The sequence below is a fragment of the Diadema antillarum genome, unplaced genomic scaffold, assembly GCF_040938485.1.
Source record: "Diadema antillarum isolate AM-2024a unplaced genomic scaffold, OU_Dant_1.0 seq00000379_RagTag, whole genome shotgun sequence".
In the NCBI taxonomy this organism is placed as follows: Eukaryota; Metazoa; Echinodermata; class Echinoidea; order Diadematoida; family Diadematidae; genus Diadema; species Diadema antillarum.
In genome coordinates, this window is record NW_027271378.1 from 73,147 (window position 1) to 92,795 (window position 19,649).

The 19,649-nt window shown below is 35.2% G+C and overlaps 1 protein-coding gene across 1 annotated transcript in view; it reads right to left on the reverse strand.

Moving 5' to 3' along the window:
- The window catches only part of LOC139731571 (ATP-citrate synthase-like), a 32,616-nt gene extending 26,201 nt beyond the window's left edge, over positions 1-6,415 (reverse strand). The window contains exon 1 of the mRNA XM_071642461.1: positions 6,259-6,415. Coding sequence (XP_071498562.1) covers positions 6,259-6,408 — 150 coding nt within the window. The 5' untranslated portion in view covers positions 6,409-6,415. The remainder of the gene's footprint in view (positions 1-6,258) is intronic.
- Positions 6,416-19,649: the final 13,234 nt, after the last annotated feature.

Consider the following 19,649-nt stretch of genomic DNA (forward strand, 5'->3'; position numbering starts at 1 on the left):
TATTTTCTCACAGGAGTTGGTCAACAGTGGGAAGATACATCTGCCAATTTATTGTGCTTACCATGGTTGTGTGTGTGTGTGTGTGCGTGTGTGTGTGTGTGTGTGTGTTTAGATATAAATACAAATATAGATATAAGTACAGATTTATAGACAGAGATTCAAAAAGAACAAAATGCAAATATTTAAAGAACAGTATATTATATTGATGATTATCTAACTTATGATTTATTCAAAATTTTAATTGACTTTGAATGTGCTTCTCCTCTTATGAATCGTAAAAGGTTTTATCTTGAACTGTAGACCTCTTCGAAACATTTTGAGTACACATTTTGGTAATTTCATAACTCTGTATAATCGTTGTCACTATCGATAAAGTATATCTTCTGTCCATAAGACGGTGATATCATTATCAATCACTCATGTAAATAATGAGAGTAACAATAAGTGCATTCATATGGCTTTTATACTGGTGTTTCTAAGCGCACTGGTGTTATTCGTACAAAAAGACCTTAAAAACACAATAACATCAGGACATTAATTTAATCTAATCAATTTTATTTGATTTAACTAAATCTGATTAAACTGAATTGAAATGAATCGAATTGCAGAAAGAAATAGATAAGGAGATGGTGTATCCGTCTTACAAGATCTAGTCTTCCATTGATGATTATGCCATATTTGATACAATGTACATAAATTATTACACTGCAAAAAGTCCGGTGTTAAATAGTGAACACCGAGCTGGTGTTAAATTTTCGGTGCTCATTTATGGTGTTAAATTAACACCTCCGGGTGTCACTTCCAAATTTTAAACTGTTTTTTTGAAGAGTTTCTTAGTAACTGCACTTCTTTTTGATTTTTAATTTAAACAAGACGATGAAGAATTTTACATTAAAATACTCGATTTTTGAAAAAATTTGAAAATAAATTTACACCAAAGTAACACCAGCTGGTGTGTTCTCTTATTGAAGCTGGACGGGTGTTAAACCATTGATATTAACACCAACAAATATCAAACCAACACCATGTGGTGTCATTTTTGAATTAACACCAGTACAGTGTCAAAATAACACCAGGTACAGTGTCAAATTAACACCACGAAGTGTCAGGTGAACACTTTTCAACACCATCACAGTGCATTTTTAACACCTGTGGGTGTGGTCCTTTATTGAAGTTTGATCGGTGTTAGATTTAACACCCGTGGTGTTAAATCTAACACCGCTGTTTTTACAGTGTATCCTTACTCGATGTGCTATTCCGTGTCTCTTTCAAAACGTGCCGCCACAACCTAGCAACCTGATAATATTGTTCATGCAGTTGTCGTTGTCAAATGATGAACTGAACATGCACGACATTATTCTTGTTCACAAACCAATGAAAGAGTTTTGAGTTGGTGACATCAGTACCTCATGCTTATAGGTAGTTTGCACAAACTGGTGAACCGATGTTGATGTTTATTATCATGTTTTAAACGAAAAATCAAATAAAAATTCGAGTTGAATTGAATGGAAATAATTTACAGCATCCCGCTTAACTTCTTCAGTGATATATTACCGTTGATTTCAAATGTCAGCAGTTGCCATATCCCTTTATACTTGCGCTACGATATAGGCCATTGTAATAACATTTGAATAAATACGGTGAAACTACATCTAAAACGTTTATAATTTCTGCATCAAATGCCAGGCATATCCGTTAAAGATATGGCATTAATATGATATGGAGCAATAAAACGTACGGTCCTGGGAACTACGACTGAAAAAGCTTTATTTTATGTAGTCCCCCCATCACATTTCTCGTACTCTGAGCAAAATAGTCGAATACAACTTTAAACATACCTTGGTGTTTATTGAGACAGGTGTACATCCAGGTAAGGTGTCACCTATTTTGTATTTTGTAATTTTGGTATTGTATTTTTGTTTTTGGACATTTCCATGAGAAATATGCAAAAAGTGACATTGAGGTTAAACAAAAAAAAAATCTTCAGAGCTGATTCAACAGGTTTGGATCGATATGTTTTATCCTTCGCAACTATCCCTTAATGAACGATTAGGACTACAAGCATTTATGCAAGAGCATATAGATTTTTTTTGCATTCTTGTTATCTTTTGTCTTTTTTTATGCGGAGTCTAACTTTCTTATAAACGTCTGCACAATTCCGTGGTTAATTTCCTCTTGTTGAAAAATGAATAAATACAAAAAGACCTCAGTTCTAAGTTGAAAATGGCCATGAACACAATGTAAGATGCTCAACATTGATTCAACAAGTTGTTTAGTGGATTTGAACCATCTTGTTATACGTTCTGACAATTAAATCTTGAATGCCTGTATTACAAGCAAGCACAAGATGAAAATTTAATGTGGAATGTCCCCAAATGTTATGCGTGGGTTCGATGACTGCACAAATATTAGTTGTACATAATCATCAGTAAAAATTGAGGAAAATTGGACAATCTGTTTTCAAGTTATGACTATTCAGAGGTTTTTCTTTAATCCAAGTGTCGTCATCGAATTTAACATGTTTTTAACATTTAATGTAGTACCGGTAACAAAAAAAAAAAACAATCTTAACTTACCCCTTTCAGAAGGTCTTATTACCCTATATTACCCTTAAAGGGATAGTACAGTATTGGTGGAGATGAGAATTGGGCTTTTAAATTTTTGCGAGATACCAAGAAAACACTTATGATATAGCACAGAGCATACCATTTTAAGAGGAATTCAAAGTTTATTTGATGAAAATCGGGTTTGGAATGACTGAAACATCCAAATACAAAGTACAACAAAGCGATCATTACAAAGTGTGGGTCCCACACTTTATTAGAATCGCTCTTTTTTGGATATCTCAGCCATTTCAAAACCAATTTTTATCAAATAAACGTTGAATTCCTCATAGAATTACATGCTCTTTCATATTTCATAAGAGATTTCTCATTATCTCACCCAAAAAATGTTAGAAACCTGAAATTAGGTCTCAACCAGAACTGTACGATCCCTTTAACATAACATGTTAGTTACAAGTCGGATGCATATGTATTAGAAAGATAGACATTATTCTGTGTGGAATTTCTCCTTATACTTCATTTATTTAGCATCACGGATGGTGTTTAGTCGTCTTATCCACATGGATTTAGCCAAATCATAAGACGTCATAATTTTTAATAAAATGGAATATGGGTTTTTCTCAAATTTCTCAACTTATTGTGAGTACTATAACATATTGGTATTTACATATTTGTTTTATTATGTGATTTTATTGTCTTCAACATTACTGCAAATATATGTATCAACCTTTTTTCGGTAATATTACAGAAAACATCAATATATATGGATTACAGAGTACACGATTATATTATAGAAGAAAGAAAATAAATGAATTGAATTACCAAATTTGGAATTGATTGCATATTTGCATTCGCTAAATCCACGTGTTTTCATTTCTATCTCAATAAAAACTTCCATGTAAGTGCCTCTATAGAGGGATTATTCAATGGAGCCCTTGACTCGAACGAGGAACCTTGTAATTAATCCTTTGTCCATGATCTGTTGTATACTAAGTACTAGTAATCGATCCTTTCTCAATTCTTTAGGTGAAAAATTGAGCAAAGAAAAGGGAATTCCGTCGGAATTCGAACCCGAGACCTGCGTGCTAGACCAGTGCCCTACCGACTGGGCTATAGAAGATCTACAGTAGTATCTTTGTCCTATAGAAACTCTTAATTCACAATGCTCGTGTGGTCAGAAGCTATTGTAGTGAGTGTGTATGTGCGTGCGTGTGTGTGTGTGTGTGTGTAAGAGGGTACGTGTGTGTATTTTTTTTTCTGATAAAAACATGGTATGCTTTGTAAAAAACTCAAATATATTTGGAAAATAGTTGGAAAAAAAGATTCAGCAGCACAAGAGAGAAGAATACAACTGTTTTTTTTTTTTGTGGTAATATCAATTTTATTGCTAATATGGATTTGATATTGAATGAAATTCAAATAAAGAACATTATAAAACAAAAAGTGTGTGTGTGTGTGTGTGTGTACGTGTTTGTGTGTATGTTGGATGTAAGTGTTTTGGTTTTTGTTGTTGGTTGTGTGCTTGTTTTTAACCTTAGATTCCCACACACCCATAAAGTATCAGCACTGTACCTTTGTGATTTAATATTAAAGTGAGTGAGAACGTGAGTGGGTTCACCGGACAAGAAGGGTGCTTTGTTACCTTCTGTTTGACGAGTTTGCCCTTTTTCTATCCTTCTTTATACGAAATTCTTTCTTTTTGATTCGTAATTTTGACAATGTTGAATTATGCTCTCATCGAAGAGAAACCCACCAGAAATATATAATCTATAAGTTCTCATACATAACTGAACACACATATTCGCATTCACATAGCAGACCTTTTGACATTAGTTACCTCATTCCCTCCATATATATTTCCACCATTTCTCATTCCTTGTTTTTTTTTTTTTTATTACGGAGCGACTTTACAGTCTAGACACGTCGTTGAATAGAAGACATGAAGTTACTGGTGCCCAGTATATACCACCGATGAATCGCATTTGCATAAATTAATTGTCGTCGTCTTAAATTTCTTTGTAAAAGGAGTTATGGAAACTGTTGCATTATGTTTAAATGCAGGACAATATAACACAAATGCTTGTGCAGTGAGCTTTTCATAGATTTGTAGAAAACCCTATATCCAAACTATATAGAAAGAGCTTCTAGCAGCATTATCTATTTTGTTTGGTAGAAACTACATTTATTACCCCACAAGACGATCATCATTTTTTTCATTTACCTAGATTAAGAACCAAATACATGCAAAGAATATAAGTTTACACAGGTCCATTATTTTGGAATTCCTAACCATCATAGTTATATACAATTCCAAAGACGCTTGTTCCTATTTAACAGCCAATTGAAAGATTATTTGATATACGATGGATAACTAACTTTCTTTAGAGGTAAGTCACTATATTCAATAGGAAAGTGAAAATATGAAAATTTTCTTTATGCTTCCTTTACGTCACTTTCCATATAAACATTTGACATATATTTAGGGATCATTCCATTTTAATTTGATCACATCAAGGTATGCTATATTGTTGTACTTGTCATTTGCTGGTGATTCTCATTGAGCAATACAACTGTACGTGCCATTGTCATTCAACTATGGACTGTTTTAGATACAAAATCTTCCTGTATGTTCTACGGTTATCGTTGATATCATTTATATACGTCAACCCTCTCTATGATATTGCTTCGGTAAAAGCACGCACGAGATTGGATGTTAAAGCTCCATATTCGAACATATTGGTTATAGGAATAACAATTTCGAAGGGTCATTATATTTCATTGCTTCCTTTTCATGGCAATACGAGGTTAAGTTCGACAGCGCTAAATCTCGTTGGAAAGCCTTGTACATCTTTTAGTCTTTTTTGTATGTAACGTGATCCTACCTTCTTTAAAATGAGAGAGAATGAAAGGAAACAGCCAGGTAATATTATGATATGCGGTTAAAACGTAGGTCACATCTTTGCTGGGCTGAAAGAGAACATATTCGTGTTTTATTGCAATTCTGATTTGTGTTCTCCTTTTAAAGGATACAACTCATTATCGATACATTGACTGCTTGAGTAACGCCCTTCATATACTTTGCTTGCTATTCAACATTGTATATTTTGGATCCAACTGTTATGTAATAAGAAGTATCTTATAGGTGTTTTATATTGTGAGAATTTTTATCAAAAAGAACAAAACAAAATTCGATAGAGAGACGGACAATCGAGGGACTGGACTGAATTGAACAGAAAACAACTTTAGTAGTTGTTAACAAAACTAGTAGTTTTTGTTGACAAAACCAAGTATAGGTGCTAACAAAACACAAATCACATTAACCCTGTCCTTGAATTCGGATTCACCAGTTTATAGACTAGGTTTAAGCATCTTTGGTTTAAGTTTAGTTAGAACACCTCTTTCTGAACGATGTTATACTGCAGAAACCGTAGAAAACTTGGCACAAACCGGCTATATACTTTAAGTACGACTGTTTCAGAGAAGTTACAGACGAATACTGTAATATTAAGCGTTCCCTGTCGTTCAACATAAGCACGGTTTACACTTTTTGACGGAACATTAAACAAAATTCTTAACTACAGGAAAAGAAAAGCACAATACTCAAAACCTAAGTGAAAATTTGCATCCGGGCAGCTGCTTTTCAAGAATTCTGAGTATTTCTGGAGATGTATAAATGGAGAAATAGCAACCCTACCTCGTTGCAGAGCCATGGGTGGTCCTGAATGAGACTGTCCCAGTCCGTCTGAGCCGACACGCAGGCACAGCGCAGCTCGCCGACGTGCAGGGAGAGCTCTTTGGAGAGCAGTCGCTTTCCGTAGACCTCGGTGACTGTCTTGGACGACATTCTCGGGCGTAGTAAGGCTATGTCCACCGAGAACGCGGCAACAAAATGGTAGGTTCTCCTCTTTTATTCGTTGGCCTTCAGTGTCTACTTATATTTTTGAACTTTTTCCCCCCAAATACTTGCTGGTCCAAGAAAGGCTGACAACACACGGGTACCAGCATACGTTTGACTGGGTGCATGAGCAAAATACGCCACATACGTACACACAAGCACACACATGCACACACACACACACGCACACACGCACTCACACACGCACCTGCACAACACACAAATCTTCATACATTATTTGGATTTCGCCGTATCAGTTTGCCTACTTAAGTCTTATGCACTGGCGACATGGTGTTATGATGTAATATAAAATTGTAAGCAAAGATCCACTAAGAGCTATTACGTAACCATTTTTGTTGTTGTTTTTGTTGTTTGGGGTTTGGGGTCTTTTTTGTTTTGTTTTGTTTTTTGTTGTTGTTGATGCTGTTTGTTTCTTTGTCTCTCCCAAATCTATGACTTATAAAGTAGGAATTCAAGACGCCATCCACTTTAATATTTGTAATCTGAGATTTAAAGCTATTGTCATAATATTCTACAATTTTACAAAAGAAATTGGCCATTTTCCTCATCTCTACACGCTGCTTAATCTTGCATTTAATAACAATAATGTGGTAAAAACGTAGGAGAATTAGGTTGTCGTGTACCGGCTGGCTATGCACTGTTCAATTTTGATTAGATTCGTACGTGGTGCGAGTTTTCACAGGCAGGTTTAGGTCTCTTGCCAGACTTTCAAAGTCATAAGAAAAGTCTCCAGGATATTTTGAGAGCGAATGATATAAGAACGGCTTCTGCTCGGTCCGGAAAAAAGTATTCGTCAAAGTTAACTGAGTGGCAATCAAGAACGAGATGAATTCCTTGTCTATCACATCAATCCACCTCAAGGACAGTACCCATCACAGTTGGGTATTAGAACGACTGTCTGTAACATTGCATGTCTTACTCCAAACGATAAGTGAAATATCAAAGAATGACCGTGAAAGTGACATTTAGATTTACTGATAGTTTCATGTCTCACAAAAGATAATGCAGAGCTGGTTTCACGACAAATTGTCCACACATTTTACTCCCTGCATGTTGAACGTTAAGGTTAATGTCAACCTCAATGTCAAGTTATAGGTGGGGGTTTTTTATGTATCGTACGCGGAGATATCAGTTACATTTCAGTGCGATGAGGTATATAATAGGAAGCGATACATTCGAGGAGAAAACGGCAATACATACGAGAAGAAAACGGAAGCAATAATGCGCTGATCAGGGACCTGGAAAGTGTGCATTGGTGTGTGTAACTCTTTAGGATTTTCTGTGCCAGAAAACAAACAAACAATCATGTTGCCAGACCAGTTGTTGTATAACTGTTGTATAAACTTCAAACTATGAGGTTCAAGCGTTCTTAAAAAGCTAGGCTGTTCGTCATACGAGAGCCTAATGTTGACTTAAATAGGTTTTGATTAGATGTAAAACACCTAAATATCCATACTCTTTAGATTTCATTTCATTTCATTTCATTTATTTTATTTCCAACAACATTTTCATACACAAAATAACACAACATCAATACAATGTAGTGAAAAGGAAAAATACGTGAAGTTAACAATACTACGTATCAAAAAAGCAAACGAAAATTGAATTAAAACTAAAGTTGCAGGAAATGGAGGAGACATGCTAAAAAGCTAAGCTTGTATTTTGCAGTCTCCTCGTGGACAAAAAGACTAAATAACATCAAAAAACTCGTGATTGTTAGATCGCTCGTGACTATAATGTTATTTTATCCTTATGTTTCGAGCCTTTGCCTAAATTGATGTCCTTGGAAAGCACATCTTATCAACGGAAATGTCAGCTTTTAATGTACCCAACTATTTGCTGAACACTCAAGATTGTTCTCGATAGTTGATCAATAGTTTAGCAAGAACAACATCGCGTCACAGATCTAATCCTAGATATTGTTTCCGGGTCGCAACGGTAATTAGCGTGTGAACATTAACTTTGTCCGAAAAGCTGGACTGAAGATTATAAGCATGTTTGCATGTATTGATGTAAAACGCCTATACATAACCACAGTCGATTGTAACCAAGGTGATTTTGACTTCTAGAATGTGCTTTGATCTTTGGCCTTATATTCCAGGAAAGTATATGCAACTGGAAAATCTGTAAGTAATATATCCAACTGTTTGCTGCACAATAATGTTTGTTCTCGATAGTAGATAATAAGTATTGTCTTCTTCTTTTTTTTTAATCTTTCAAGCCGAGAGTCTGAAGTACAGCGTAGATCGACATTGTTTCTGAGTCACAGACGGTGATATTATCTTTGCATGTGAACATTAACTCTATACGAAAGCTGGACTGAAATATGAAATAAATGTTAACATGCATGTGTATGTAAAACAGGAGTCACCTGATATACCGGTTCGTAGTGGGATTAGATGTAAAAAAAAAAAAATCATCTATATCTAACCACAATCTCGAGGTCACTCCTGATAAAAGGTGGTATTGACTACCTTGTATAATTATATTTCAACATTTTGCCCAATATTCTGGGAGAGCATATTGTATCAACGCAAAAATCAGCAAGAAGATCATAGTTACTTCATCCAACTGTTTCCTTAACATTTTATGTTTGTTCTCGATAGTTGAATTGAACATTGCCTCCGTTTTTCATGTGTTTAATCTTTCAAGCCAAGAGTCTGAAGTACAGCGTAGCTCGCCATTGTTTCCAGATCCCAAACGATAATTATTATATTTGCATATGAATATTAACTTTATCTGAAAAGCTGGACTACAATGTGAAATATCGGGTGGAATGGGTACTGGAAAACACTACCTTTGCCCCCATCACCACCACCACCACCCACTCAAATGTTCAGGTGCCCCCAGACTATCACTACAAATGATAAGTCGGTTGAGAACGCTAAAAGTGCAAAGTTGCCATTAAAGCCAGTGTTCGAGGCACCTTTGTTAAGGTTCTCACTCGTAGGAGGACATACCCGTGTGATTTTCAGTCTTGAAAGGCTGGTAACCAGGAGAATATCTATCTATGGTCCACCCTGAAAGAAGCTAACGAAGCGTTATTGTTGTACTGGTTAACGTATTTAGGTTCATGGCACTTCGTATTGAGTGCCAGACAAACAGCTGGTCACTGGAAATGAGGACCTGATCATTTGTATGTTACCATGGTTGCTGAATGAAAAGTTAGCAGACGTCAATACGACGAATAATCATTATCCATGATAAGACAAATTTCTAAAACTATACAAAGGCTCCTTTTTCTGGCGTGCATTTAGTATAATGTGTCTCACTTTGAGAATGATACTACTACTCGATAATCTTACATCCATAGCGCGCGTAATGCAGATTATCATTATCTTATTTGAATATGCAAAAGTCACATTTTACTTTACTTTGTTTATATGCAAAATGTAATATTGTATACTTTCGTCGGAAATGACATAAAATGAAATGAATGAATGAATGAATGAATGAATGAATGAATGAATGAATGAATGAATGAATGAATGAATAACACGTAAAGGCTGTAAATTACGTTTCTATTCGTAAGAAAAAAAAACATGAATGAAACAATGAAGATCATATTCAGTCAGTTAACAGAAATAGGAGCGTAGTATACCGAACTGTATCTTGAATGTGATTTAGATTTGCCCTTCATCGATGTACATGTAATCTTGAATAGCTGTCCTTCAGTCCTTTTTAGAACCATGCATGCAGGAATGTGCTTTGTCACTGAGATAACACAGATCAATTTCTGCTGGAAGACTTATCATGTGCGGCAAATTCCTTTTGTCATTCCGTCTTCTCCTGCGTATTGAGAGAAAGCTTGCAAGATCAAATTTCATTTAATTTCATTTCATTTATTGGTAATAATGATTCCACATGTCACAATAAACTAAGCAAAAAAAAAAGAAAAGAAAAGAAAACACCCATCTAGGAATTGAACTTGTCAACTTCTGATTACCAAGCAGGGGTCGGCATAGCCAACACTGTGCTCACGCTAGTGCTCAATAATATCATGCTTGGTGAATTTCAAAGTTGCACCTACTACTCGTAATGCCTCACGTCCTTTTAGCTCTCTCTTTTGTAAGAGCTCATGTATGTATCTACACGAAGACATGTTATATGAAAAAAAAAAACAGAGTATACTGTACCGTGGAGAGAATGTATTAATATGTATATATATATATATATATATATATATATATATATATATATATATATATATATATACTGTATGTACATTATTCATAAGTAACAGAATATCTGAGTCGCATAACAGACATGTGTTTGAATAAATGAAGGTACATGTAATACAATCCTATTCATTCGAGTAATAAATTTCATCAAGAAGTTCATCGAACCTGTTGACATTGGGTAACGAGAAACAGATACATGTAGAACTCCTCTTATACACGCTTGCCTCTGCATCACTTTATTGATTGTCCATACGGGCATTATAAACTATCCACTTCGAAGTAAATTGGAATTAAAAGGAATGTGACATATTGTCAGTCATTGGCTGGCGGACTTTCTTTCTGTGAAATGATATTAAAGCACGTTTATAAGATGTGTTGATAAAAAGATGTTGGGGGGGGGGGGATAGTCATCAAAGTAATCACATCCATGATCATATACTATTGCATTTTAACAAATCTTGATTTTACTGTATTTTTGTATGTAACTTTGTGTGTATTTTGCATTGGTTTTTTTTTTATGCAGGGCCTCGACTTGTAAATCAGATTTTTTAATTGAAAGAACTATACCCTGTGAAAATAAAACGGAATTAAAGAATGAATAGATAAATGAATAAATGAATGAATGAATGAATGAATGAATGAATGAATGAATAAATATATTCATATATAAAGAAATGCAAATAAGTGAACAAATAAATAACTATATAGTTATTTTTTCGATATAATTCTGTCGAGGATCGCTGGATCTGTTATGCCTTTCTGTCCGTTGTATTGTCTTCCTGTTATGTTAGTCTTGTCTCATTCTGTTTTGTCTCTTAGTCTCCCTTTATTAGTTTCGTTGTCCCAGTCTCGTTTAATGTTTATTTGCGTGTGTATGAGTGTATGTTTGTTATTCTGTCTTCTGTAGTGGACTTCCAGACTTTTGTAAAACTTTTTTCCCAGCCTTTTTTCCCTTCTTGCATCAGTTTATTTTTATTTGACATTCTGTACCTGAGGGGCCCACATTCTACAAGCTTTGTCTTTTCAGTGGGTCCCTCCATTTTTTTGTTGTTTTGCGTATTGTTATATCGTCTTTATCACTTCAGTTTTCATGACAACGTATTGTTAGTCCAAGGTTCCACAATCATAATTTTCTCAATTTACTTTGTTTTGATTATGCAACCTTATTCTCTGTTATCGAAGAAAGTGATAGGTATATATATATATATATATATATATATATATATATATATATATATAAATGGAAGTTATCGCGGGTCAACATTTCCCCTACTCTAAACAAATTAGATGTGGTGTCCCACAGCATAGAGCTCACCCGTGTTTCGGTAAAATGGCCTGTCTATATGCCTTACTACAATAACCAACATGACTTAGAAAAGAAGAACTCGACCTTAAATTTTCTTTATTTTCTTTGGCTGTCATCAAATTAAACGTTTACTGCAATTTTTGTTTTGTTTTGTTTTGATTTTCATGCATGTTCTGTACACTTCAGCCGTATGATTTGCCTCTCTCAAACTTCCCGAAAATATTTTATATCATTTTTTTTCACATACAACTTTTTGCTTAATCATTATAATTTACGGATACTGCAACAGATTTTTATTCGGCAAAAGGGTGTATCTATCGAAACTCCCCAAATTTGATCAATTGGCATATTCGCGTGTGTGTCTGGGTGGAAAGACGTATCAATATACGCACTCACACACGCACGTGCACAACACACAAATCTTCATACATTATTTGGATTTCGCCGTATCAGTTTGCCTACTTATTCACTGGCGACATGGTGTTATGATGTAATATAAAATTGTAAGCAAAGATCCACTAAGAGCTATTACGTAACCATTTTTGTTGTTGTTTTTGTTGTTTGGGGTTTGGGGTCTTTTTTGTTTTGTTTTGTTTTTTGTTGTTGTTGTTGCTGTTTGTTTGTTTGTCTCTTCCAAATCTATGACTTATAAAGTAGGAATTCAAGACGCCATCCACTTTAATATTTGTAATCTGAGATTTAAAGCTATTGTCATAATATTCTACAATTTTACAAAAGAAATTGGCCATTTTCCTCATCTCTACACACTGCTTAATCTTGCATTTAATACCAATAATGTGATAAAAACATGGGAGAATTAGGTTGTCGTGTACCGGCTGGCTATGCACTGTTCAATTTTGATTAAATTCGTACGTGGTACGAGTTTTCACAGGCAGGTTCAGGTCTCTTGCCAGACTTTCAAAGTCATAAGAAAAGTCTCCAGGATATTTTGAGAGCGAATGATATAAGAACGGCTTCTGTTCGGTCCGGAAAAAAGTATTCGTCAAAGTTAACTGAGTGGCAATCAAGAACGAGATGAATTCCATGTCTATCACATCAATCCACCTCAAGGACAGTCCCCATCACAGTTGGGTATTAGAACGACTGTCTGTAACATTGCATGTCCTCTCCAAACGATCCGTGAAATATCAAAGAATAACCGTGAAAGTGACAGTTTGATTTACTGATAGTTTCCATGTCTCACAAAAGATAATGCAGAGCTGGTTTCACGACAAATTGTCCACATATTATTTTACTCCCTGCATGTTGAACATTGAGGCTAATGTCAACCTCAATGTCAAGTTCGGTGGGGGTTTTTATGTATCGTACGCAGAGATATCAGATACATTTTAGTGCACGGTACAATAGGAAGCGATACATTCGAGGAGAAAACGGCAATACATTCAAGAAGAAACGGAAGCAATAATGCGCTGATCAGGGACTTGGAAAGTGTGCATTGGTGTGTATAACTCTTTAGAGTTTTCTGTGCCAGAAAACAAACAAACAATCATATTGCCAGACCAGTTGTTGTATAAATGTTGTATAAACTTCAAACTATTGAGGTTCAAGCGTTCTTCAAAAGCTAGGCTGTTCGTATACGAGAGCCTGATGTTGACTTAAATAGGTTTTGATTAGATGTAAAACACCTAAATATCCATACTCTTTAGAACGCTCGTGACCAAGGTTATTTTGTCTTTATATGTTTCGAGCTTTTGCCTGAATTGATGTCCTTGGAAAGCACATCTTATCAACGGAAATGTCAGCTTTTAATGCACCCAACTATTTGCTGAACACTCAAGATTGTTCTCGATAGTTGATCAAATTAGTTTAGCAAGAACAGCATCGCTTCACAGATCTAAAGCGGTGTATTGTTTCCGGGTCGCAACGCTAATTACCATGTGAACATTATCTTTATCCGAAAAGCTGAACTGAAGATTAGAATACACGTTTGCATGTTCAGATGTAAAACGCCTATACATAACCATAGTCGATTGTGACCAAGGTGATTTTGACTTCTAGAATGTGCTTTGATCTTTGGCCTTATATTCCAGGAAAGTATATGCAACTGGAAAATCTGTAAGTAATATATCCAACTGTTTGCTGCACATTAATGTTTGTTCTCGATAGTAGATAATAAGTATTGTCTTCTTTTTTTTAAATCTTTCAAGCCGAGAGTCTGAAGTACAGCGTAGATCGACATTGTTTCTGAGTCACAGACGGTGATATTATCTTTGCATGTGAACATTAACTCTATACGAAAGCTGGACTGAAATATGAAATAAATATTAACATGCATGTGTATGTAAAACAGGAGTCACCTGATATACCGGTTCGTAGTGGGATTAGATGTAAAAAAAAAAATCATCTATATCTAACCACAATCTCGAGGTCACTCCTGATAAAAGGTGGTATTGACTACACTGTATAATTATATTTCAACATTTTGCCCAATATTCTGGGAGAGCATATTGTATCAAAGCAAAAATCAGCAAGAAGACCATAGTTAGTTCATCTAACTGTTTCCTTAACATTTTATGTTTGTTCTCGATAGTTGAATTGAACATTGCCTCCGTTTTTCATGTGTTTAATCTTTCAAGCCAAGAGTCTGAAGTACAGCGTAGCTCGCCATTGTTTCCGGATCCCAAAAGATAATCATTATATTATTTGCATATGAATATTAACTTCATCTGAAAAGCTGGACTACAATGTGAAATATCGGGTGGAATGGGTACTGGAAAACACTACCTTTGCCCCCACCACCACCACCACCACCCACTCAAATGTTCAGGTGCCCCCAGACTATCACTACAAATAATAAGTCGGTTGAAAATGCTAAAAGTGCTAAGTTGCCATTAAAGCCAGTGTTCGAGGCACCTTTGTTAAGGTTCTCACTCGTAGGAGGACATACCCGTGTGATTTTCAGTCTTGAAAGGCTGGTAACCAGGAGAATATCTATCTATGGACCACCCTGAAAGAAGCTAACGAAGCGTTATTGTTGTACTGATTAACGTATTTAAGTTCATGGCACTTCGTATTGAGTGCCAGACAAACAGCTGGTCACTGGAAATGAGGGCCTGATCATTTGTATGTTACCATGGTTGCTGAATGAAAAGTTAGCAGACGTCAATACGACGAATAATCATTATCCATGATAAGATAAATTTCTAAAACTAAAAATTTCTGGCGTGCATTTAGTAGTGTCTCACTTTGAGAATGATACTACTACTCGATAATCTTACATCCATAGCGCGCGTAATGCAGATTATCATTATCTTATTTGAATATGCAAAAGTCACATTTTACTTTACTTTGTTTATATGCAAAATGTCATATTGTATACTTTCGACGGAAATGACATAAAATGAAATGAATGAATGAATGAATGAATGAATGAATGAATGAATGAATGAATGAATGAATGCATGAATGAATAACACGTAAAGGCTGTAAATTACGTTTCTATTCGTAAGAAAAAAAAACATGAATGAAACAATGAAGATCATATTCAGTCAGTTAACAGAAATAGGAGCGTAGTATGCCGAACTGTGTCTTGAATGTGATTTAGACATTGCCCTTCATCGATGTACATGTAATCTTGAATAGCTGTCCTTCAGTCCTTTTTAGAACTATGCATGCAGGAATGTGCTTTGTCACTGAGATAACACAGATCAATTTCTGCTGGAAAACTTATCATGTGCGGCAAATTCCTTTTGTCATTCCGTCTTCTCCTGCGTATTGAGAGAAAGCTTGCAAGATCAAATTTCATTTAATTTCATTTCATTTATTGGTAATAATGATTCCACATGTCATAATAAACTAAGCAAAAAAAAAGGAAAAGAAAAGAAAAAAACCCATCTAGGAATTGAACTTGTCAACTTCTGATTACCAAGCAAGTATAGCCAAGACTGTGCTCACGCTAGTGTTCAACAATATCATGCTTGGTGAATTTCAAAGTTGCACCTACAACTCGAATAATGCCTCACGTCCTTTTAGCTCTCTCTGGTCTAAGAGTTCAAGTATGTATCTACACAAAGACATGTTACATGGAAAAAAAGAGTACTGTACCGTGGAGAGAATATATTAAACATATATATAATATATAATATATCTATGATATATATATGTATATATATATATATATATATATACATATATATATATATATATAATATATTTTATAACTCATGCTGAACCTGTATTTAATGTATTATGTTCATTACTCCAGATCTGTTATGCGCAAAACATATATTTTATTTCATAAACAGATAATAAAGCTGGAGAAGACCAAGGTCGAAAGCTTCCCACCAGCCGGCTTCATGCGACATCTTTTGTCATCATTACATTGTCTCGACTATATATATATATATATATATATATATATATATATATATATATATACATATACTGTATATACATTATTCATAAGTAACAGTATCTGAGTCGCATAACAGACATGTATTTGAATAAATGAAGGTACATGTAATACAATCCTATTCATTCGAGTAATAAATTTCATCAAGAAGTTCATCGAACCTGTTGACATTGGGTAACGAGAAACAGATACATGTAGAACTCCTCTTATACACGCTTGCCTCTGCATCACTTTATTGATTGTCCATACGGGCATTATAAACTATCCACTTCGAAGTAAATTGGAATTAAAAGGAGTGTGACATATTGTCAGTCATTGGCTAGCGAACTTTTTTTCTGTGAAATGATATTAAAGCACGTTTATAAGATGTGTTGATAAAAAGATGTTGGGGGGAATAGTCATCAAAGTAATCACATCCATGATCATACTATTGCATTTTAACAAATCTTAACTTTACTGTATTTTTGTATGTAACTCTGTGTGTCATTATGATTTACGGATACTGCAATCGATTTTTATTCGGCAAAAGGGTGTATCTATCGAAACTCCCCAAATTTGATCAATTGGACTGTTCGCGTGTAGGTCTGGGTATAGAAAGACGTATCAATACATACACCCTTCTGGCAGGTCAAGCATGGGCAATGTTCTTGTGTGATTGTTGACTCAGATAGGCTTAACTTGAGATACGTCCTTCTGCCGAGTTTTTTTTTTTTTTTTTAAACACCCTACAGGAATATTAATTTATTTAGCAAAAGGATGTGCCTAGAGATGGTCCCTTCTACACAGTTTTCAAATACGCTCCAGAATGTGGCGGAATTAAGAGTTAATTTTGTTTGTCCAATTTTTTTCAGTGTTTGTTGAAGGTTCATATTTCATCAAAATGATTCTGCGGAAATATTCCATTTGATAAAGAAGGTAAGTTTCAAACGATGATCCATCGTATAGGCAGATCAAATTATCTCGGAATTGAAGTCGTCAGTACTGGCATGTAAGTAACTATTGCTGGTAGACAAGTATATAGATATCAAAATGACCCGAAGTCTATTGGAAAGTGTGATGGTGCAGACAGGATCTTGGACCTCGAGTAGACATCGTAATAGACGCAGTGGTGTCACCATTGTGGCTGCTTGTGGACTGTGTGTGTGTGCATGTGTGCGCGAGCGCGCGTGTGTGTGTGGGTGTGGGGGTCGTTGACCTCCATGAACATTATTCACAAAAAATTGCCAAAATATAATGATCCCATACAACGACCCCCACACCCACCCCCCCCCCCTACACACACACACAAACACACGCCTTCTATACCCAAACACGACACCAACATTACACAACACACTCGCCGCAACGCCATGAAATCCATCACTAAAACAGTGGCTACTCGATCATCGCAAAATGTATGTATACCTTTATGATTACATCATTATTATATCCAAATATATGTACGTGTATATGCGGTTGTTTATTTGCACACGCCGTGATATAGTGCTTTATAGCGATGTTATTTCACATACATGTAAGTCATGTTATAAATATCGCTGGCAGTGGCACATTTGTCATTTTGTTTGTCTGTATAGATCCTGATGAAGGCTGACACGGCCGAAAGCTCGAACACAAAATAAAGGAAATAGGAAGAAGAAGCTACCTCCCCCGTGGAATAATGATTATACTGTCTTACGCCTATATAATGTATTAACGACCTATACTAGAAGTTTAAACGTTGGCACAACATTTCTTGCATCTCTCTTTCTCTCTCTCTCTCTCTCTCTCTCTCTCTCTCTATATATATATATATATATATATATATATATATATATATATATAACATAACGGTCCATAGGGCGAATATACGTCTAAAAATATACGTCTGAAAATCTTAAAGGGGAATTCGATCCAAAGGGGAAATCTTTGATTCCCCTTAAGGTTTTGACAATGTTTTTCGATGCATTTATCAGTGATCTGGGGCCTAAGGACTACTCCACAGTAGGACACAGATGACGTAGTGTGTGTGTAGATTGAGGACTGTACCATCAGTACAATTTAGGGGAGATTGTCAGCGATGCAACAAAAAAAAAAAACAATAACAACCAAAAACGTGGATGTATATATTGGATGTGCTTAGAAAACAGGTCATTGGGGGACTGTAGGTATATCTGCTTTTTCTTCAAAAGAAAAGTTGCATTTTCTCATTAACATACATAATTTAGTAGTATAAGATACATTTTGTGCTCTTGTCAATTCAATGCTTCATTGAGCCCATATAAACGCATAATTTTTTCAAAAAAGGGTAGTATTTGCATTTTTTCTGAATACTATTATGCTTTTTATCAAAATTCCCCCAAGTTATCATTTATTCCGCATTTCCAATGGCTGGAAATAGCGTTATACATATTATGTATATGTATATGTATATATATATATATATATATAGAGAGAGAGAGAGAGAGAGAGAGAGAGAGAACCTATATATATATATATATATATATATACATATATATATATATATATACATATATATATATATATATATATGTATATATACATACACACCCGTTGTCGAAAAAAAAAACCCAAAACAAGCAAACAAACGACCGAACGAACACACACACACACACACACACACACACACAACCCAACCCAAGAACATGCAGTCATACAGTCACTCGATGTCTTTATTGCACAAGCCTGAATTAAAATGTGATGGTAACCATCGAAATACTTTTGCCCCTGTTTTATAACGTCTACATGCACGGTCTAGACAAAACATGTACTTATATGCCCCAGTGCGCCCAGATACCAGCAAGTATACTCTGCTGTTATAATATGTTTGTTATCTAAACACAGGGGTCTTATGCAGTGAGGATGTAATCACACATCGACATGCATTTAGGGTTTAACATTTAGACTCTCAGATCTGTTGGTGTCACAGGACTTGCATTAGAGTGGTTTCAATCTTATACCTTACAATACCTTACAACGCAATACGTTAAAGATCAATGACAGTAACTCTAATCCGGCTACACTTAATTGCGGTGTCCCACAAGGGTCTGAAGGTGGACCACTTCTGTTCTCTCTGTATCTTTCAAGGATTAGCCACATTTTTGAAAGATATAACAATTCGGTATCATTGTCAGGCTGATGATACACAAATATGTGTGTCCTCTTCATCAACCAGGATTGAACTCTCTGAAGCTTTAAACAAATTAGAATCATGTTTCGATGATGTTAACGCATGGATGAAAAGAAATGGTCTGAAATAATTATTCAACAACAGTATGTCAGAATTTATTTTGATAGGATCCAAACAGATGTT